This window comes from Neolamprologus brichardi, chromosome 3, assembly GCF_056152115.1.
Source record: "Neolamprologus brichardi isolate AB-2024 chromosome 3, ASM5615211v1, whole genome shotgun sequence".
Classification (NCBI taxonomy): Eukaryota; Metazoa; Chordata; class Actinopteri; order Cichliformes; family Cichlidae; genus Neolamprologus; species Neolamprologus brichardi.
In genome coordinates, this window is record NC_142106.1 from 56,339,107 (window position 1) to 56,361,041 (window position 21,935).

The 21,935-nt window shown below is 41.1% G+C and overlaps 3 protein-coding genes across 4 annotated transcripts in view; 2 read left to right on the plus strand and 1 right to left on the minus strand.

The window, feature by feature from the left end:
* Positions 1-1,072, plus strand: part of LOC148105928 (focadhesin-like) — a 44,574-nt gene extending 43,502 nt beyond the window's left edge. Inside the window, exon 26 of the mRNA XM_087838419.1 lies at positions 1,031-1,072. Within this exon, the coding sequence (XP_087694545.1) occupies positions 1,031-1,072 (42 nt within the window). The remainder of the gene's footprint in view (positions 1-1,030) is intronic.
* Positions 1,073-4,267: 3,195 nt separating this feature from the next.
* Positions 4,268-11,289, minus strand: LOC148105931 (very-long-chain (3R)-3-hydroxyacyl-CoA dehydratase 4-like). 2 transcript variants are annotated; one of them, XM_087839030.1, is made up of 5 exons: positions 11,196-11,289; positions 11,062-11,119; positions 8,547-8,653; positions 8,069-8,200; positions 4,268-4,422 (listed from the first exon to the last, which is right to left on the minus strand). In XM_087839030.1, the coding sequence occupies exons 1-5, from the start codon at positions 11,287-11,289 to the stop codon at positions 4,346-4,348; spliced, it is 468 nt and encodes a 155-aa protein (XP_087695156.1). In that variant the 3' UTR covers positions 4,268-4,345. The 2 variants fall into 2 exon arrangements, with proteins under 2 accessions (XP_087695156.1, XP_087695157.1); XM_087839031.1 differs by lacking the exons at positions 11,062-11,119; positions 11,196-11,289 and adding an exon at positions 10,808-10,864.
* A 429-nt stretch (positions 11,290-11,718) lies between these two features.
* The window catches only part of LOC148105932 (NACHT, LRR and PYD domains-containing protein 3-like), a 129,045-nt gene continuing 118,828 nt past the window's right edge, over positions 11,719-21,935 (plus strand). The window contains exons 1-6 of the mRNA XM_087838910.1: positions 11,719-11,755; positions 12,787-12,879; positions 12,964-13,074; positions 19,268-19,346; positions 19,747-19,975; positions 20,101-21,871. Coding sequence (XP_087695036.1) covers positions 11,748-11,755; positions 12,787-12,879; positions 12,964-13,074; positions 19,268-19,346; positions 19,747-19,975; positions 20,101-21,871 — 2,291 coding nt within the window. The 5' untranslated portion in view covers positions 11,719-11,747. The remainder of the gene's footprint in view (positions 11,756-12,786; positions 12,880-12,963; positions 13,075-19,267; positions 19,347-19,746; positions 19,976-20,100; positions 21,872-21,935) is intronic.

The window sequence follows — 21,935 nt, forward strand, 5'->3', positions numbered from 1 at the left end:
GGGACCAAACACAGCATCATAATAACAACAGTGGTAACTGGAACAGTTACAGTAACAGGTCACAGAGCTCTGGCCCCTCCCTGTCTGTATCTCACATATCTGTTTCCTGTGCTCAGTTATTATATTAATGATACGAGCATAAGTAATACGTAATTATCTTGATGGATGTTGGACGAGAAGGCCTGATAGAAATGTCAGTCAGGTTTATAATAAGTGCAAAGACATGATGTGCAGCAGGTTCCTGTTAGTGTTCGTTTGATGTCGTCAAACTCAAAAGTTAAAGACGTCGAACTCTTGGATACAAACTGGGTGCTTCAGTGAAACATGCAAACATCTGTACATGTTTTGGTGGGATGGCTGTCTGGGTTTATTAGGACAATATGAAGTTTGCAAACATAAAAACAGAATGCAGTCACGTGCATTGGCCTGATTACATCCATAGCAGAACACACAGGACATGTCAGCTGGATAAACTGAGTAAATGAAGTGCAGACAGGAGCTGATCAGAGCATTTCCTCTGACAACAGTCTGTGTGTGCAGACTAACTGTGGCACTGCTTGAAGAGCAGGTTGTCTGATGTAGGACAACAGCTGCTTAATAGGCCAGATGTTTCCAGCTGGAGAAAGGTGAGACGCAGGTCTTTGTAACGATGAAGTCTGGCTGTAGTAAGACAGATGTGTGTGCCAGTTCCAAAGACACTAACGACCTTCATACCTTCAGAGATGCAGGGTCTGCTCCTCCTCCTCTTCATGAGGAAGAATGTCACGTTTGATGCACCTGGTCAGAGACGTGTTTACAGTTTGCTGCAGTCCATTTAAAGCTGATTCTGCCCGTAGAAGACGACCTCTGGACCCTGGTCACATGACCTCTGGACCCTGGTCACATGACCTCTGGACCATGGTCACATGACCTCTGGACCATGATGCAGCTGTAGCTAGCACGTCTGCTCGCTCTGGCTAACAGTGATTTCTGTGACACAGCTGTCGCTGTTTCTGCCACTCGAGACCTCCTTTTACCTTTGTTCATGCAGGTCGTCACGTTGAGACTCGTTCACAGGAGAGAGCTGATCTAGACCAGCATGATCTAGACCAGCGTGATCTAGACCAGCGTGATCTAGACCAGCGTGATCTCGATCAGCATGATCTAGACCAGCGTGATCTAGACCAGCGTGATCTCGACCAGCGTGATCTAGACCAGCGTGATCTCGATCAGCGTGATCTAAACCAGCGTGATCTAGACCAGCGTGATCTCGATCAGCGTGATCTAGACCAGCGTGATCTAGACCAGCGTGATCTAAACCAGCGTGATCTAGACCAGCGTGATCTCGACCAGCGTGATCTCGACCAGCGTGATCTAGACCAGCGTGATCTCGACCAGCGTGATCTCGACCAGCGTGATCTAAACCAGCGTGATCTAGACCAGCGTGATCTAGACCAGCGTGATCTAAACCAGCGTGATCTAGACCAGCGTGATCTAGACCAGCGTGATCTCGACCAGCGTGATCTAGACCAGCGTGATCTCGACCAGCGTGATCTCGATCAGCGTGATCTAGACCAGCGTGATCTAGACCAGCGTGATCTCGACCAGCGTGATCTAGACCAGCGTGATCTCGACCAGCGTGATCTAGACCAGCGTGATCTAGACCAGCGTGATCTAGACCAGCGTGATCTCGACCAGCATTTTCAAAGTACAATAACAGAAACAGGAAAACAGTCAAACAGCTAAAGTTGTGTGAGGATCACGGGCAGTTAGACTCATTTTAGCCTTTGTCCAAATCCTCTGTCGTCTTTACGTTGAGCAGCATGTTTCTGAACCTGTGGCATCATTAACCTCATCAGTCTGAAGAACAGCACAGTGCTCGTGTTTCATGGTACTTGATGCTACATTTCAGCTTTTGAACGGCTGGAATCATTTAGTTGATGATATGTGCGCTGGTGCGTGTCGCCTACCATTGGCTCCCTGAGTTTAACAGCTGCTAATAGCTGAACCTGTTAGCCGTGCTCTGTTCACCTTTCTGTGAAATCAGCTGATCTCCTTCAACCTGCTGTCTTTGTCTGTTTTGAAACCTTTGTGTGGAGCAGTCTAACAGTTAAAGCCTTTTATTCGTGCTGCTGCTGGGCCCTGCTGGCATCGAGCTTTGCCTCTTTAACACATGAACACAGGTTCAAAGGTGTTTAAATGACACATTTTAACTAAAAAATAACAATTTTTCTGTTTGTGTTTGATTTCTTGTACATTTATTTCAGGATGATGAAGTGGATCTGTATGTGGGCGTGGCCAAGTGTCTGTCTGAGATGTCTGACACAGAGATTGAGAGGATCATGAAAGTCTCTGAGGTACAGTGTTAATAACACCAGCAGAAAATCAACAGAGGGACCACGTCCACTGTTTCCATGTGCTGAAGCGCGGGCAGAAGTACGTTTGGTTTACAGGTTCAAAGACATGTTGTTGGTCTCATAGTGGAAATGGAAGTAATTCCAGTGACCTGTAGCTCATATTGCTTTGTTACTTATAGCTGTCAGTGTGTGGACAGTAAAACCTGCATTCTTCCTGATGCCCAGCAGGGGGCCCACTACACAAGTGTGTATTTCTAAAAGGAGCACTTTAAGTAAACGTTCAGTTTGACCAAATGTAACCATATAGTGATTTAAGCTTTCAGTAATTTAGAGGAATCTTCCTCACATGGTTACTTTATTCACTTCAACAACAGTCGTGCTTTATACTGTGAGGTCGACCCTACAGTAATAATACAGAGAAAACCCAACAATCATATGACCCCCTATGAGCAGCACTTTGGTGACAGTGGGAAGGAAAAACTCCCTTTTAACAGGAAGAAACCTCCAGCAGAACCAGGCTCAGGGAGGGGCGGGGCCTCTGCTGTGATTGGTTGGGGTGGGAGAAGGAAGACAGGATAACTAAACATGAAATGGTGACAGGTGTGTAGTTTGAAGCCCTCTCAGCTGCTGCTGACCCTCGTTGTTGATCCTCTGCTGGCTTCCTTTCAGCACACGTGCGGTGATCACGTCACGCCTGTCATTCAGTCTGTGACGGTTCGTTGAAGCTCAGCGTGCGCTGTGGCTTTAACATCTCTGCGTTCTGTTTAGACTCAAATGGAGAAGACCTGCTTCGTCTTAGCCTACCTGACCTCTCAGGGACGAGTGCCCCTCCTTAGACCAGAGCGTGTCAGCATCAATGGCAATAGTGTATTTTCATAGGTTTCACTAAAGTGACCAGTACACCACCAGCTGTGGTTTCTTCTTTACTGGTTTTGCCCCAGAAGCTAAACCTTCGTGGTAAAGCCTGTATGTTCGGGTCTCCTTGTGAAATGCATCGTGTGTTTCATGGACTGGTTCTTATGCAGCACTGTTCTTCTCTGAGCGGTTTATACTCATGCACGCACGTCTTTCTGTGCTTACATCGCACTGCTGTGGATGCAGATGTGTGTATTCAGGTTAGAAGCCTGAATTTCAGCTCAGACACATGCAGTTTGTAGTTTCTGCTGAAATATTTCTGTCAGTGATCACAGAGACAGAGCAGTTCAACCAATCATGGCCTCCAAGAACCTGGTTGTGTCGGAGCTCCACCCTCACCACGTCCCTCAGACAGGGTCGTTGGACTGTTAGTTTCTCTGCACTGTTGCAGGTTAACTCACAATATCAAGTTACCATAGAGGGGACTGTAGTGATTCAGCTCTATATACACAGCTGCAGTGATGTTTGTTACCACAGTAATTGTTTTTGGCCAAATGAGCTTCACATTCTGCTAACAGGCCTCATCTGTGGCAGTCTTTACATGAGAACTAAGGCACCATGTTTATTGACACTCAGCTGACAGCACTGTTGGAAAATAAGGTGTGGAACGAGCAGGTGGTATTTTAAGAGAGGTTTACTCAAACATCAGTGTTCATACAGGCAGGATATGCTGAAAAAATGACCTGGTCTTCAGAACAGCCAGATTCCTCTGATCTCTCTGATCTCTCTGATTTCTCTGATCTCTCTGATTTCTCTGATCTCTCTGATCTCTCCTGTGGTTCCTTTCAGCTGCTCTGTTGGCACTCAGGTCCTCTGCAGAGTTCAAGAAGAAAGCCGTGTGGACCAGAGCGTACGGCTGGTAGCCCAGAGGAGCCTCGGTGTCCTGCTCAGGCGTTGCTGCTCGTACACAAAGACACACACGGCTGCTGGTCTGAGCTGCTGTTTAATGATAGACAGTAACTGTACTGTAGGAATCTGTGCTGTCAATAAAAGTGATAAAGAAATCATTTTGGGTCTAGAACATCCTTTTCTCTCTTTACAGCAGATCGTTAAATTCGACTTCATCCGTAACTCCAACGAGCTGTGACTTCATGTTACTTCCTCTTCCTGTTCCACTTCTCCAGGTGGTGGTGCCTCTCCTTCAGCAGCTGCCCGACTGTGAGCGAGGCTCCTGAAAACCAAACAGTGTTTTACATCACAGTTACACAGTCACACTACAGTTACACTACAGTTACACTACAGTCACACAGTCACACTACAGTCACACTACAGTTACACAGTCACACTACAGTCATACTACAGTCACACAGTCACACTACAGTTACACAGTCACACTACAGTTACACTGCAGTCACACTACAGTCACACTACAGTTACACAGTCACACTACAGTTACACTACAGTTACACTACAGTTACACAGTTACACTACAGTTACACAGTCACACTACAGTTACACTACAGTCACACAGTCACACTACAGTTACACAGTCACACTACAGTTACACTACAGTCACACTACAGTCACACTACAGTTACACAGTCACACTACAGTCATACTACAGTCACACAGTCACACTACAGTTACACAGTCACACTACAGTTACACTACAGTTACACTACAGTCACACAGTCACACTACAGTTACACTACAGTCACACTACAGTTACACTACAGTCACACAGTCACACTACAGTTACACAGTCACACTACAGTCATACTACAGTCACACAGTCACACTACAGTTACACAGTCACACTACAGTTACACAGTCACACTACAGTTACACTACAGTCACACAGTCACACTACAGTTACACAGTCACACTACAGTTACACTACAGTCACACTACAGTCACACTACAGTTACACAGTCACACTACAGTCATACTACAGTCACACAGTCACACTACAGTTACACTACAGTTACACAGTCACACTACAGTCATACTACAGTCACACAGTCACACTACAGTTACACAGTCACACTACAGTTACACTACAGTTACACTACAGTCACACAGTCACACTACAGTTACACTACAGTCACACTACAGTTACACTACAGTCACACAGTCACACTACAGTTACACAGTCACACTACAGTCATACTACAGTCACACAGTCACACTACAGTTACACAGTCACACTACAGTTACACTACAGTCACACTACAGTCACACTACAGTTACACAGTCACACTACAGTTACACAGTTACACTACAGTTACACAGTCACACTACAGTTACACTACAGTTACACAGTCACACTACAGTCACACTACAGTTACACAGTTACACAGTTACACTACAGTTACACTACAGTTACACAGTCACACTACAGTCACACTACAGTTACACAGTCACACAGTTACACTACAGTTACACAGTCACACTACAGTTACACTACAGTCACACAGTTACACTACAGTTACACAGTCACACAGTTACACTACAGTTACACAGTCACACTACAGTTACAGTCACACTACAGTCACACTACAGTTACACAGTCACACTACAGTCATACTACAGTTACACAGTCACACTACAGTTACAGTCACACTACAGTCACACAGTCACACTACAGTCACACTACAGTCACACAGTCACACTACAGTCACACAGTCACACTACAGTTACACAGTCACACTACAGTTACACTACAGTTACACAGTCACACTACAGTCATACTACAGTCACACAGTCACACTACAGTTACACAGTCACACTACAGTTACACTACAGTTACACTACAGTCACACAGTCACACTACAGTTACACTACAGTCACACTACAGTTACACTACAGTCACACAGTCACACTACAGTTACACAGTCACACTACAGTCATACTACAGTCACACAGTCACACTACAGTTACACAGTCACACTACAGTTACACTACAGTCACACTACAGTCACACTACAGTTACACAGTCACACTACAGTTACACTACAGTTACACTACAGTTACACAGTTACACTACAGTTACACAGTCACACTACAGTTACACTACAGTTACACAGTCACACTACAGTCACACTACAGTTACACAGTTACACAGTTACACTACAGTTACACTACAGTTACACAGTCACACTACAGTCACACTACAGTTACACAGTCACACAGTTACACTACAGTTACACAGTCACACTACAGTTACACTACAGTCACACAGTTACACTACAGTTACACAGTCACACAGTTACACTACAGTTACACAGTCACACTACAGTTACAGTCACACTACAGTCACACTACAGTTACACAGTCACACTACAGTCATACTACAGTTACACAGTCACACTACAGTTACAGTCACACTACAGTCACACAGTCACACTACAGTCACACTACAGTCACACAGTCACACTACAGTCACACAGTCACACTACAGTCACACAGTCACACTACAGTTACACTACAGTTACACAGTTACACTACAGTTACACAGTCACACTACAGTTACACAGTCACACTACAGTCATACTACAGTCACACAGTCACACTACAGTCACACTACAGTTACACAGTCACACTACAGTCACACTACAGTCACACAGTTACACTACAGTTACACTACAGTTACACAGTCACACTACAGTCACACTACAGTTACACAGTCACACTACAGTCACACTACAGTCACACAGTCACACTACAGTCACACTACAGTCACACAGTTACACTACAGTTACACTACAGTTACACAGTCACACTACAGTCACACTACAGTTACACAGTCACACAGTTACACTACAGTTACACAGTCACACAGTTACACTACAGTTACACCACAGTTACACTACAGTTACACTACAGTTACACAGTCACACTACAGTCACACTACAGTTACACAGTCACACAGTTACACTACAGTTACACCACAGTTACACTACAGTTACACAGTAACTTCATTCATGACACCAATTTAACATCCCCAGATAGAAGACCCTCCTCAGTGTTGTCACCACAGGCCTGGTCAGAAAGCTCGGACACCAACTATGATGATATGACAGTGAGGCCTGTAACTGCTCTTCATCGTCCTAGTCTTCCTCAGGAAACTGTCACCTGTAGTTTTCCCAACAGTAACAAATCAGGAGAACCTGAGAACGTTTTGTGTTCTTTTCCTTCAGTCTGTTCTAGTTCAGCTGGATTTAGGTCGTGTTAGTGAAGCGACCGACCTTTGTGTCTAACATCTTTTTGTCTTAGTTAAGGTTCTCGTCTAAATGTGTTTGCTGTACATCAGCCTCACAACGGCACGACTAACCGTCTCATTAACCCTCATCCAACCAGCATGTTTAACATACAAGGACGAGCGACTGAGGACCACAAGAGTTAAAAAACTAATAATGGTAACATATTTCTTAGTTCTGTAACGATTATGCAGTATCTAAAGAAAAAAGTAAAACTGTCTCTGCAACGTTGCAGTGGCCTATGCTGCAAGTATGAAATGTATAGTTTAATCTATCTTACAGCTTTTATTAAGTTTAATCCACATAATTACTCAGAAAACCTCACTGGTATCAGAGCTTTCAGTCATTTTAAGTATCATTTGCACAGGGAAATTGTGTGTAAATATGGACAGAATCAGATCAGTGCCCACCAAAAGTGAGTCTGATTTATCGAGAAAAACTTTAACGTGGTCGCACGCAGAAGCTGAAACAACCAAAGCTAATGAAAGTAGTGGCTGACTGAAGACGACTGCAGTGACCATACATGTAAAGGAGGAGCTTGGACTCAAACAAACGTGCTCCTGTGCAGCACGTCCATCAGGTGACTGTAATGTCACAAAGGGTTGTTCTCCGTCTTACCAAGAGTGAGGACAGGCAGGTAGAGCGCCAGCACCACGGGCAGGTGGCTGTTTGGAGCTGTTGTTGAGTTGAGTGGACACGACTGGGAGGCCGTTTGCTCAACATAAGGCAGCGCCTGATAGATGGTGGCAGCTGAGAGAGAAACAAAAAGGGGAACAAACACTTCACTTGCTGTGCTTTTACTTCATTCACTATCACAGTGTTATTGGCCTGTGTGTCGCTGATATACAGAACGTTCCTCCAGCACTTCTGCTTACAGCACAGAGGTTACTCACTGCAGCTGGAATGCACTGTGCTCATTTCCTGGCTTCATATCATCAGCTCTGCTTGGCTAACCCATTTCCTGTTGGCTCCCAACACTTCCCTTACACAACACTCTGACCACACAATGAACCTCGTAATGTTGAGAAGTCAAAGTACTTATGAGCTCAGCTTTCAGTGTGTTGGAATAAAAGATGGAAACTCGATGATTTAACACCTTCAACGATGACTGTGAGGATGTATAAGGGGATCCAGAGTGTGTAGCGAGTCCACAGCATGGTGATGGACGGCTTCTCCATGACACACAGCAGCTCGTGAGGATACCTGTCATCAAACCACAGGCACAACTTATTGGACGAGAAACAATGTTTGCATCTGGAAATCCACTGGAACTACGAATGTACTCAAATCATCACGTCGTATATCATAATGCAGCTACATATGGTCGAGTACAAATATGGCATTAAGGATATTATTATCATTATTATTATTATTATTATTATCATTTTTATTATTATTATTATTATTATTTTATTATTATTATTATTATTATTATTATTTTATTATTATTATCATTATTATTATCATTATTATTATTATTATCATCATTATTATTATCATTATTATTATCATTATTATTATTATTATCATTATTATTATCATTATTATCATCATTTTTATTATTATTATTATCATCATTATTATTATTATCATTATTATTATTATTATTATTATCATCATTATTATTATTATTATTTTATTATTATTATTATTATTATTATTATTTTATTATTATTATCATTATTATCATTATTATTATTATTATTATTATCATTATTATTATTATCATTATTATTATTATTATCATCATTATTATTATTATTATCATTATTATTATTATTATTATTATCATTATTATCATCATTATTATTATTATTATCATTATTATTATTATTATTATCATTATTATTATTATTATCATTATTATTATTATTATTATCATTATTATTATTATTATTATTTTATAATTATTATTATTATTATTTTATTATTATTATCATTATTATTATTATTATCATTATTATTATTATTATTATTATTATTATTTTATTATTATTATCATTATTATCATTATTATTATTAATATCATTATTATTATTATTTTATTATTATTATTATCATTATTATCATTATTATCATTATTATTATTATTATCATTATTATTATTATTATTATCATTATTATTATTATTATCATTATTATTATTATTATTATTATTATTATCATTATTATTATCATTATTATTATTATTATCATTATTATTATTATTATTATTATTATTATCATTATTATCATCATTTTTATTATCATTATTATTATCATTATTATTATTATTACAATCATTAGAGACATTGTTGAAGTTCTGCCTTCAGAACAGTCAGTCTGTCCACAACATTGGAACAAATGTGGATGTTTGCACTTCAAATATTTCGATGTGAGTGTGTGTGCACGTTCATAACCTTCTACTGACACACACATCATCATTGTTAATATTAGTATTATGTGTGTGTGTAAATACGCTCCCTCCTCAGGCCTGGTGTTATGGTGATCACCATGAACCAGAACACCAACGCCCGGGTCACGGGCCGGTGCATGAGTCGTTTGAGGCTCCGCTGTGACATTTGTGGGTTTCAGGGTTTTTATTGTTACTCTGTTTTTTTTCCTGTGTTATGAATAAATCTTCGGTACTGGTTTCATTTTGTTGTGTTTATCTGCAACACCTTAAAGGCCGGTCTGTGGTGCCAAAAAGGTTGGAGACCGCTGGTGTAAATAATGAAAACTCATTAAAGCTCCAGTCAGATATGCTTGGTTGCCCTGTTTTTTTTTTTTTAAATGTACTTAATTTTTCGATTATTATTAAATGAAATAAGTATTTGTTTTCTCCTTTCTTGCGTATGTGCAGTTATAACTTTATCAATAACTACTGTTATTGTTCATGAACTACGGCGTGTCCCTTTCAGACATCACCAACTTAATATTTTCCATCTAGCAGACAAATCAAACATCATGTATCAACATGTCACAAAGTGGTTTCTTTTTCACAGAAATAACCAAAAATATTTCCACTGCGACCTGATATCAGTGGATCCTACACTGGAATGTAAACTGGCTGTTTAGGGGGAGGGTTTCTGTCCTGGGTATCTGCTTAGAGGGAAAGTAAGACGTCATGGTTTAAAAATGTAGATAGTTTGACACATTAGTAAAATAACTGCATTAGTGCTGAGAGGTCAGGTCCAGGGAGTGCTGTTCAACTGTAAGGAACTAAAAGCTTCTTAAAGCTCTGCATCCTGTGTGCTTTTAAAACGATTTAACAAAGTAAAGTTGAAGTTTGAAAAGCCGATGTGTTTGTGCATCACTGTAAAACTACATTATTGGGTTCAAATGCAGCTGCGTCCTTATAAAACCTGCGGTGCGTACCGGAGGAGGTCCAGGACGTTCCAGAAGAAGAGCTGCACACACACCACCGGTTTACTCTGCAGCTCTGAACCAAAACAACAAAAGTGCACAAGTGTGTGAGACTACAGATTCTAGAATCAGAACTGCTGATTTCATTACTCTGAACTTTTAAAGGCAGGTTTTGTATCTGAGAGCAGGGACACTTGCTGTGTTCAGTGTGACTCGTCTCTGCAGAAGGTCAGGGCTCTGATAGTTACAGTTAGTGGGTGACTTACTGGGCAGGTGGATCCTGAGTGTCTGTTGAGTCAGGGTTCATTATGGTCCTGGTTGCTACTGGAAATAAAGAAACAAAAGGAGAGTGTGTTGTTCAGGAAGTACAGACTGTAGCTCAGCAGGTAGAATTACTAACTGGAAGGTTGGAGGTTTGATCCCTGGCTGCTCCAGTCTGCACGCCACAGTATCCTTGGGCAAGATATGGAACCCCGACTTGCTCTCCGATGCATCCATCATAGTGTCATTGTTAGAAAAAGAAGTGCTTGTGTGAATGAAGCACGCTGTATAAAATGCTTTGACTGCTCATATAGAAAAGCAGCTTATAAGAACTGGTTCATTTTCCAGATAATTCCACTATTAAGACAACAGACATTTGGGAGGCTTTCTCCTGAGAGTAACACTGAAAGTCTTGCTGCTCCTCCACAAAATGAACTCTTCAGTTTAGATTTGATTAAAGACACAGCTCAGCTAAACACAACTCAAACTAATCTACACTATTTTTCTTTATTACGCAGCATTTTTATAACTATTTCCAGATGTTTCTAAAGATGAAAACAGAATTAAACTCCAGCCTGATCCGTTTCTGAGGTTCCTGACTCTGAACGTCCCTCAAACGCCTCTCTGATCGTTTCCTTCCGTCGCTTTTACTTTCGCTTTCGTGAATGTTGTGGCGCAGTTGATCGTCTCCATGTTAAGGTAACGTTAGCAGTCTGTACTGTTTTCCTGGCTAACATCAGCTGTGTGCAGCTTAGTTTCAGCATAAATCTGCTTCGTTTTATGTGAGATCAGAGTCTGGGAATGAGACAGAAACAGTTAGTTGATGATCAGCAGCTGAACTCAGAGTCGATGTTACTGTGGATCCACTGACTGATGACTGTAGGCAGCTTCTCCTGCCTCCATCAGTCTGTGGATGTATGGGCTCAAATTGTGGTCATAAATATTTTGTATTTGTAAATCAGTTTTGTAGGCGTAAAAATGATTTGTGTGTGGACTTAACCAAGAAATACGTGTGAAACTCTGCACTCAAGTTTCAAGTTACTAGTACGTCCCTATTTTTCTTCCTTTCATCTGATTGGCCAATGTCATGTCAATCACAAATTTAACAATCCAATCAGAGAACAGGTGGGTTTGGCTATTGGAGGGGTGCTTTATGAAGCTTCAGGTCCTTGAAGGGAATAAATGCCCCTTTTCATGCCAGCCCAGCGTTTTCCTTCATCACTAGAAAGGAAAACAGTCTGTGGTTGTCCGAGTTTTATGATTTTTGTGTCACAGGTTTACGTGCTTAATACAGGGAACTCCAGAGCAGTCATAGGACACGGTGTCCCGCTGCACACACACTGCACACACACTGCACACACACTGCACACAATGACAGCTGCAGAGTTTGTGTCTGATGTATTAAGTATGAAACACTGTTGGGCTAAAATCTGGTCAGAATGAATCCAGGTGCAGGTGTGTCAGTTTAGGACCACTGGACTAACATCCAAGTGCTCACAATATAAAGTGTATTCTGTAGTAACATCCTGGTGTTGCAGCAACAGTCCCACATGGAAACGTCAACAGTCAAACTCAAAATCTCTTTTTGTCAACAATAAAATGACAGCAGACCAATTTGAACAAAGTTGGTAAAAAGCTTCAGAAACTAGTAAAATATTAAAAAGTGTCTTGATGCTCAATCATCCAGTAAATCCCCAAAAAGTTGATTCTGTTCATCTGGATGTTTTCAGCAGCATGGATCAGTGTGAGGACAGAGAGGAGGGAGTCCCTCCCTCTAAAAGCACTCTGTGTGGGGAACATGAGAGCCAGACCAAAGCTCAGAGGTGAGATGACCATCTCTAACTGTCCATGACTCTTCTCCATGTCACAGCTCAGCACTCACATCACTGCTCCATCATTATTCACAGGGACCAACATGGACATGAACCTGATTCAGACTCTGATTCAGATTCCAGCTCTGTGTCCTTCAAGAGTTGCCGGTCTAGAACTTCTCCCATTGATTTCTCTGCTGCAGAGAGGTGAGCTGTTAGTAACAAGAACTCTGATTTAAATGATTTTGATGTTTCCTGGTTTCTAAAATGCATCTCTGTAGCAGAGCAGTGTCTCCAAGGACACACAGGCTCAGCTGTAACTGTCAGTTTATCTGGTTTAAGACACATTTGGACACAATTGGCTGTTTTTAACTATTTATTTTAATCAGAGGTGTAAATTTAGACCTCACACATCTGGATCCTAAACTATGATAGAAACAGCTGCTAGCAGTGGGTAGTTTGACTTTGATACGCTGCTCTAGAAAGCAAACAAAGGTTTGTGCAGCTCCTCTTCAGAAAAGTGTTCAGAGAGCAGCTGCTGTATTAGACAAAGGCTCGTCGTGTGAGCCCAGATGTGTGTAACAGCTGGATGAAGGAGAACCATCACAGTCACGTCTCCATCCCGCCTTTATTAATGAACTTCCTGTTGCTTGCAGATGACAGGAACACAAAGTGTTTGTGCCACGTGAAACTGCAGGATTTGTTAACGTGTCCATGATGGTAACATCTCCTCGTCTAACTGCAAACACATGAGCGCTCCTAACGGCAGCTATCACAGCCACACAGGCAGACTGTGTCTCACTGTTGCATTCAGGGACATTTGTTTTCCTTTAAAAAGCTGAACTCTAATCTAAGAGGACTGTTACTGACAGGAAACAGCTGCATTATCTGCAGTCTGTGTGATCACGGCTGCTTCAATCACTTCATCAGAGAATTGATCATTGAATAAAACATGTTTGTGTCTGCAGAGGTCAGAGGTCACAGTCTGCAGGATCCAGCTGTCCTTCTGTGAGGAGTGACTGGTCCAAACCTGACCCTCCAAACTTCAGTGGTGAACCTGGACCAACGAGGTCAGAGACCTGTGATGACTCCTTTACATGTTTATGTTTTCCTGGATAAATATGACCAAAGATTCATTAAAAAGATAAAAATATTAGACTTTGTCCTGTAGCGCTGTGTGGCAGGCAGGATTGGACCCAAACACAACAGGATGAAGTCAAAGAGGCAGCTTTATTTCAGCTGTGAACATGCAAACACCAGAAATAAGGAAACATAACTGTAGGTTTGCAGTGAATGAAGCCTCAGCTCGACGCTCCACTTTGTCCCTCTTTTCCTTCTCCAAACAGCCACATCAGGAGTCTTTGATGGAGTTTTCAAATATTTCATTACAAATGTCCAAAGATGGGTTCAGGATACCTGAATCCACAATTATTAAAGCTAAAATAGTTCACAGGGTTTGGACTTTGTTAGGTGACGAGAGAACATCAAAGTGTTTTTATCTTTAAACAGTATTTTTATCACTTCAGTTGCTCTCACAGCCCTGTTTGTTATTTTACCAGAGCTCTTATGTTTCACTCAGTGCTCCCACCAAACACCTTGGAGGACACATTAGTGTGATTTAGATTTCATTGGTGTAAACACCAGTCACACAAGCTAACCCATTGAGGCAGCAGCAGGCTTTGTGTTTGGTAAAGTCTGTTGGCTTAAACTAAGAGAGTTTAGTTTGTTAGCACAAAGAGCTGTCAGCTAAAGCCCCGAATGCACTTTGAATACAGATGAACTGAGAAAAACACTTTAAATACAGCAAACAGTCAAACTGACAACATCTTTTTCTGCTGATCATCCACAGCAGTACATTTAGCATTCATGCTAGCAGCAGGCTATGACTGTCCACTCAGCACCAACACAGGTAGGAGTGAGCAGTGATGAAGCAGGACTGTGGGCAAGTTTGAGCTACAATCCTATTGGCTTCTCAGTTTCTCCAAAGAAAAGGGGAAAAATTCTTGGTGTTGTGAAGATGTGAGTTGGTCTTGTTGTTGTGGGGCTGGAAGGATGCTGGCAGTGAGAGGCTTTTCATACAGTGTTCAGTAACAGAATGAGAAGAAAGCCACTGCACATGAAACAAGGTGCTCGTAGTGTTTGTTTACTGTGTTTGTGCCACAATGTCAGATCAGTTGTAGATTCACATGCAGACTTGTCCAGTGAAACCAGTGCAAGTACTGCAGTACAGAGCAAAGACTAAGCAAGGGTGTTATTGTAAACTTTAACAAAAGACTGTTATGTGACAAAGAGTAAGTACATTATTTTTATGAGTTCCAGATTGTTCATCATGTCTTTAATTTAATATTTCCAGTTTTTCCTTCCTATCTCATGAAGCTGTTACATTTATTGTTTTTCTTTTAGGATCAATAAGAGGCCAGAATCTCCTGGACCTGAACCCAGCTGTGTTTCCTTAAAGAGCAACAAGTCGAAGGATTTTTATATGAACTTTAAAGGATGTTCTTCTGCTGCTGAGAGGTAATGTGTGTCTAGATGTTGTTCCTGACTCTGTATTTATGAATAAATCCTCATGTTTAATATCAGCTCAGCTCTTTTTCACACACATTTCTATGTTGGTATGTGAAGCAGTGTGTGTTGGAGTGTTTCCACAAACACAGCAGTCAGAGTGGAAAGAGTGGATGTTGTAGGAGGTGTTTGTGTAGTGAAGAGGCTGAGTGTCTGTAGGACTCCAGCTGCTCCAGCAGGTGTCTCCTTTGTGCTTTGCTTCAAACACAGTGTAGGGAGGAGCTTCCACTCAGGTGTTTCAGGTGTTGCTGGATGGAGGAGGACAAATAGTTTTTCCCTTCAGTGACACTTCAGCAGCTCAATGTTCTGGGGAGATGTTTGTCTTTATGAAGGTTTATGGATTATTGTTCTTACTTTGGTTTAGAGATGGCACGATACCACTTTTTTATGTCCGATACCGATATCATAAATTTGGATATCTGCCGATACCGATATGAATCCGATATAGTGTGTTTTTTAATCAACAAAACGTTTTTTTAATATCTTGCTGCATTTTGTATAAGTTTATACTCAAGTTTAAATAAATAACAACACTAAAGCTATTCTGTTATACCTGTATGTAAAAAATACAACAAAATATTTCATAGTTCAGCAACACTGATCAATCTAATAAACTTAAACCTGCTCCATCCTCCCTATTCTGGTATTTTAAAGAGTACTTAGCAGAAATATCAAGCAACCTAACTAATAGGGTTGCAAACTCCCAGCAAAAAAAAAAAAATAGGGAACCACCCCCCACCCTCCAGCTCATGATGCTTAATCGATGTAATCAAATTTAATTTGATGCAGGGGGAAAATGCACAGAAAGAAATTATTTTTCAAGAATAATTAAATAGATTCAACATCTTTCTTCAACAGAATTGCAGACTGCACAGATGGTATCTTCCCAAAGGAAAAAGTAGTATAGCTTACTAGGCTATATTAGACTTAACAGTTACTATATACAGTAATGGACTTCTATATATTTTACACAAGATTAAAACTTTGGGTGTAAGAGTCAGATAATTATTTATTGAAAGCTAGATATTTTAAATGAGAACAAGAAAGAAAAGTATGTCTTTGTGCCCCCTTTTCCCTGTTCATGCCCTATCGGCCCCCCTGGCTAAACTTTGCTAGATCCGCCCCTGCACAGTTACCAGCCGTCAGCTGCATAGAAAAAGATCCTGGTGTAGAAATAATATTAAATAAATTCTAACAACAGCTTATCAAGCTTAATAGTGCTGCTGTTGTTCACCCGCTATTTTCCTCTTTTTGGTGAGAAGTGGGCCAAAAACTAAGAAGAGAGACGATCAGCTGATCAGTAAGCAGTTTCATGATTGAAGTAGCAGCAGGAGAGAGAGAGAGAGAGAGAGAGAGAGAGAGAGAGGCAGTCCCTCCATATATCTGTTGTTAAGCTTAAGGTGGGAATGCTTTACAAACATTCAGAGATGAACTTACACACTTGCTTTACTTCTCTCTGGGAAAACTTCCTCATAGATGAAATGCTGGTTTGCTAGCAAGGCTACAAATACACACAGCCGCTCTATCACGTGATGCACACTGCTGCTACGTGCTACGGTTATGACCTGAGTTACGCCGTGTAGCAAGTTTTGTGAGGTGCTTTTTTGATATTTAACAGATCGGATTACATTTTTTATTTCTCGCCGATATCCGATCCAGTAATTTGGGTCAGTATCGGACCGATACGTAATATCGGATTGGTCCATCTCTACTTTGGTTAAACTGAGCAATACATTTTCCATCTAACATTTAAAGTAAATTTCCAGGTGAAAAAAAAGATCTGCAGCTGCAGCCTCTGTGATGTTTCACAGTCTGAAAGTAACAAATTCAACCAGAGTTCAAACAAAGGCTTAATATACGTGTGTATTTGATATAATGCCAACAAGTACAAATAGGTGTTCTTACAGGTCTTAATCACAGAGCTCTGATAAGTCTGGTGACTTTCACAGTCAGCAATTTTGCTGCCTTTTATTTTATATTGGCCTTTTTAAAGCCCTTCAAATGCTCCCACATTCATACAGAGCGTTTAATACCAAACTCCTTTACAGTCCTTCTCCTCTCACACACGATCACACGACTGATTTGTCTGCAGCAGCTGTGTTACTGCTAGTATTTTATTATGTGTGTAATCTCCTCATATTGTTCCTGTGGTTTAGTTTGACTTCCTTCTGCAAACTCAGCTGCTCTGTTGCTGATACACGTCTCCATGAATGTGATTGATCAGATGCTGCCAACACCATGTGTTTCATGTGAACGCTCAGCTGAAACCCTGGGTTGACTTATCGAGTTAATAACAAGCTTCACGTGACTGTGAATGCTAAAGTGAATCCAGATAAAGGAAAGAGACCCTGCTAATGTTGGACTCACTTCTTAGTGTAGATCCCAGGAGGAAGTTCAACATAGCAGCCATTCTTTGTGCTAGCTCGACCAAACCTGAGACCACAGTGCAGGATGATGATTATCATCTGTCTCTGTCAAGGACATTTAAAATCCACAAATAACAAAAATAATTATATTTGATCATTAAAATATGTTTTCACTTAAAAAAACATGAGCACACTGGTGGATTACAGAAACATGAAAACTCGTTAACAGTAAAGTTAATTTAGGCGTAAACAAAGTGTCAAACATACTTAAGTAGAAGGACTGATGTTTGTGTTAAAATACCCTCTTAAAGCTGAAATACTGATTCAACTTCTTTACTCAAGTAAAGGTAAAAGAGTACAGGCTCGGAAATGTACTCACAGTATTAAAGTAAAAACTCCATCTTTGAAGGAAATTTCTGCCAGTTGTTGTGCAAAGTTACCTGAATTTCTACCTCCAACATTAATATGAGAAAATTATCTGAACTTTTATTCTAATGAATTTAATCAGCTTGAACATTTTGTAGCACAAAAGTAGAAAAAACCCAAAGGGAATAAAAAATAGCTCCATTTGCTGTTGCCTGCATTGTAGATGGGCGGCTTTGCCTCAACACCTAAACAGGAAAATGAGTTTAGTCAAGTATTAAAGTGGGATTGAAGAGGTCAGGAAACCAGAGATCAGATGTTGTGGTGCAGCATGGTCACAAGAATCATTTAGAAATGGGTCAAAATATTTTCTCTTCTAGATTTTTTGCACACAGTCTGATGTGCTGCTGCTCTGAGGTTTACTGCTCTCTGTGTACTTAGAAAACTGTGAGGTACAAGTAGATTTGACACAAGTTATAATGGCTGATTTCCATATAACGGTGGAATACAGGGACTTAATCGTTAAGTAAGAAGAAAGTTTGAAGCCTAACAATAATAACAATCAACACAAAACTACTGAGTCCACAGACTCGGGACATACATCGGCTCAAACTGTGGTCATAAATATTTTGTACTTGTAAATCAGACTGTGTAGTTGTGAACTGAGTTTTGTAACATTGTAAAACAAAATATCTGAAAAGTTTATGTTTTTGCGTTCATTGATTTGTGTGTGTAAAAATGTAATAAATGTAAGAAACATTAGAACTACTTTTGCTGACACAAAGTTTGGCGAGCACTGCAAGTTGGCACTTTAAACCAGTCACTGATATAAAGAGAGCACCTTGTTCCAGGGCATCTGAGAATGGAGGGAAAGCTTTATGCAGGAGATGGTAAGAGCTGTTGGGACTAAAGAAACTGAGCAGAAAACTACAGACATCTGGAAACTGAGTTGTTAATTCTCAGTGGGATCACCAGGACTAGCAAAGCTTCACCATGACAGTCATCTGATTGACTGAACCCATCCAAACATCACTTCATGGACCTTTAGCTTGTGTCTGTGTGTGGACAGACATAACATGAGCTAATTATACATTACTCCTCCACAGAGTGGACCAGGAGAGAGCAGAGGTTTCCACTGGTCAGTCTGCACAGCAACATCAAACACACCTGGACTCTGTGGTTATGGTTTGTAGTACTACGTTTACATTTGTTCTTTTCAGTCACCTCTATGCTGCACTTTGTGGACCAGAGGATTGTCAGTGTGTCCAACATAAATCAGAGTTTGGGCTCCATGATTTCAGTCAGATTGGGGTGACTGTAGCTCAGGAGGTGAGCAGGTCAGCTACTAGTCAGAAGGTTTGTGAATCAAACCCTGGCTGGCAAATGTACTGGGTAACGTACTAAACCCAAGCTGCCCTCTGATGCATCCATCAGAGTGTGAAAGAAAGTATTTAAGCATAGAACAATGTGCTTGGTTGAATGAGGCATGTTGTATAAAATGCTTTGTGTGCACAGAGTATCAAAGAGAGCTATATAAGAACCAGTCCATTTACCACTGGGTAATTCATATAGTCTTCTTTTCCAGCTGCTGGAGGAAAACATCACCATGTTTGTGAAGAACGAGCTGAAGAAGATCCAGAAGCTTCTGAGTCCAGATCACCCAGAAACTTTAAAGAGCCAGATGGAGGATGAGGAGATATTTGAAGGTGAGGATGAAGATGAAAGAAAGAGCTGCAGAGAAGCATTTCTGAAGATCACACTCCACTTCTTGAGGAGTCTTAAGCAACATGAGATGGCTGACCATCTGCAGAGCAGTAAGAGAATTTCTCTAAAGACTGAATAGCTCAAGAAATGAACCAGTAGACATTCATCCTTTCAGGGTACTGAAAGGCTGTGATATTTATTGTATAATATTTTTTTCTGAATTTCTTACCTTCAGAAATATTTGCTCCACTCTGTAAACGTGAACTTAAAGCCCAACTGAAGAAGAAGTTCCAGTGTGTGTTTGAGGGCATCCCTAAAGCAGGAAACTCAACCCTCCTGAATCAGATCTACACAGAGCTCTACATCACAGAGGGAGGGACTGCAGAGGTCAATGATGAACATGAGGTCAGACAGATTGAAACAGCATCCAGGAAACCAGACAGACCAGAAACAACAATCAGACAAGAAGACATCTTTAAAGCCTCACCTGGAAGAGATGAACCAATCAGAACAGTGCTGACAAAGGGAGTGGCTGGCATTGGGAAAACAGTCTTAACACAGAAATACAGCCTGGACTGGGCTGAAGACAAAGCCAACCAGGACATCCAGTTCATATTTCCATTCACTTTCAGAGAGCTGAATGTGCTGAAAGAGGAAAAGTTCAGCTTGGTGGAACTTGTTCATCACTTCTTTAATCAAACTAACGAATCAGGAATCTGCAGGCTTGAAGACTTCCAGGTTGTGTTCATACTTGATGGTCTGGATGAGTGTCGACTTAATTTGGACTTCAACAAAACTAAAATCCTGACTGAAACAAGAAAGTCCACCTCATTGGATGAGCTGCTGACAAACCTCATCAAAGGGAACCTGCTCCCTTCTGCTCGCCTTTGGATAACCACACGACCTGCAGCAGCCAATCAGATCCCTCCTCAGTGTGTCGACATGGTGACAGAGGTCAGAGGGTTCACTGACCCACAGAAGGAGGAGTACTTCAGGAAGAGATTCAGAGATGAGGAGCAGGCCAGCAGGATCATCTCCCACATCAAGAAAGCTCGAAGCCTCCACATCATGTGCCACATCCCAGTCTTCTGCTGGATCACTGCTACAGTTCTGGAGGATGTGCTGGAAACCAGAGAGGGAGGACAGCTGCCCAAGACCCTGACTGAGATGTACATCCACTTCCTGGTGGTTCAGGCCAAAGTCAAGAGGATCAAATATGATGGAGGAGCTGGAACAGATCCACACTGGAGTCCAGAGAGCAGGAAGATGATTGAGTCACTGGGAAAACTGGCTTTTGATCAGCTGCAGAAAGGAAACCTGATCTTCTATGAATCAGACCTGACAGAGTGTGGCATCGATATCAAAGCAGCCTCAGTGTACTCAGGAGTGTTCACACAGATCTTTAAAGAGGAGAGAGGACTGTACCAGGACAAGGTGTTCTGCTTTGTTCATCTCAGTGTTCAGGAGTTTCTGGCTGCTCTTCATGTCCATCTGACCTTCATCAACTCTGGACTCAATCTGCTGGAAGAAGAAGAAACAAGCTCTCAGACAGAGAAATATTTTTATCAGAGTGCTGTGGACAAGGCCTTACAGAGCCCCAATGGACACCTGGACTTGTTCCTTCGTTTTCTCTTGGGTCTGAAGACTAATCAAACTTGTTTGCAAGACCCGATGACACAGACAGGAAGTAGCTCACAGACCAATCAGGAAACAGTCCAGTACATCAAGGAGAAGCTTAGTGAGAATCTGTCTGCAGAGAAAAGCATCAATCTGTTCCACTGTCTGAATGAACTGAATGATTGTTCTCTAGTGGAGAAGATCCAACAGTCCCTGAGATCAGGAAGTCTCTACACAGATGAACTGTCTCCTGCTCAGTGGTCAGCTCTGGTCTTCATCTTACTGTCATCAGAAGAAGATCTGGATGTGTTTGACCTGAAGAAATATTCTGCTTCAGAGGAGGCTCTTCTGAGGCTGCTGCCAGTGGTCAAAGCCTGTAAAAAAGCTCTGTAAGTTATAAAGTTTCTATTATTTAATTTATTGTAACTTTATTTATGATGATTTATATCTTTT

What these genes read in the sequence shown, in the direction of transcription:
- LOC148105931 (XM_087839030.1), bottom strand. Translation starts at nt 11,289, where the DNA reads ATGCATCGGAGAGCAAGTCGGGGTTCCATATCTTGCCCAAGGATACTG. An exon ending in ATCAAACCTCCAACCTTCCA is followed by an intron (nt 11,120 to 11,195) that starts GTTAGTAATTCT and finishes CTTTATTTCCAG; the next exon opens with TAGCAACCAGGACCATAATG. An exon ending in CCTCACAGTCATCGTTGAAG is followed by an intron (nt 8,201 to 8,546) that starts GTGTTAAATCAT and finishes TTTCTCTCTCAG; the next exon opens with CTGCCACCATCTATCAGGCG.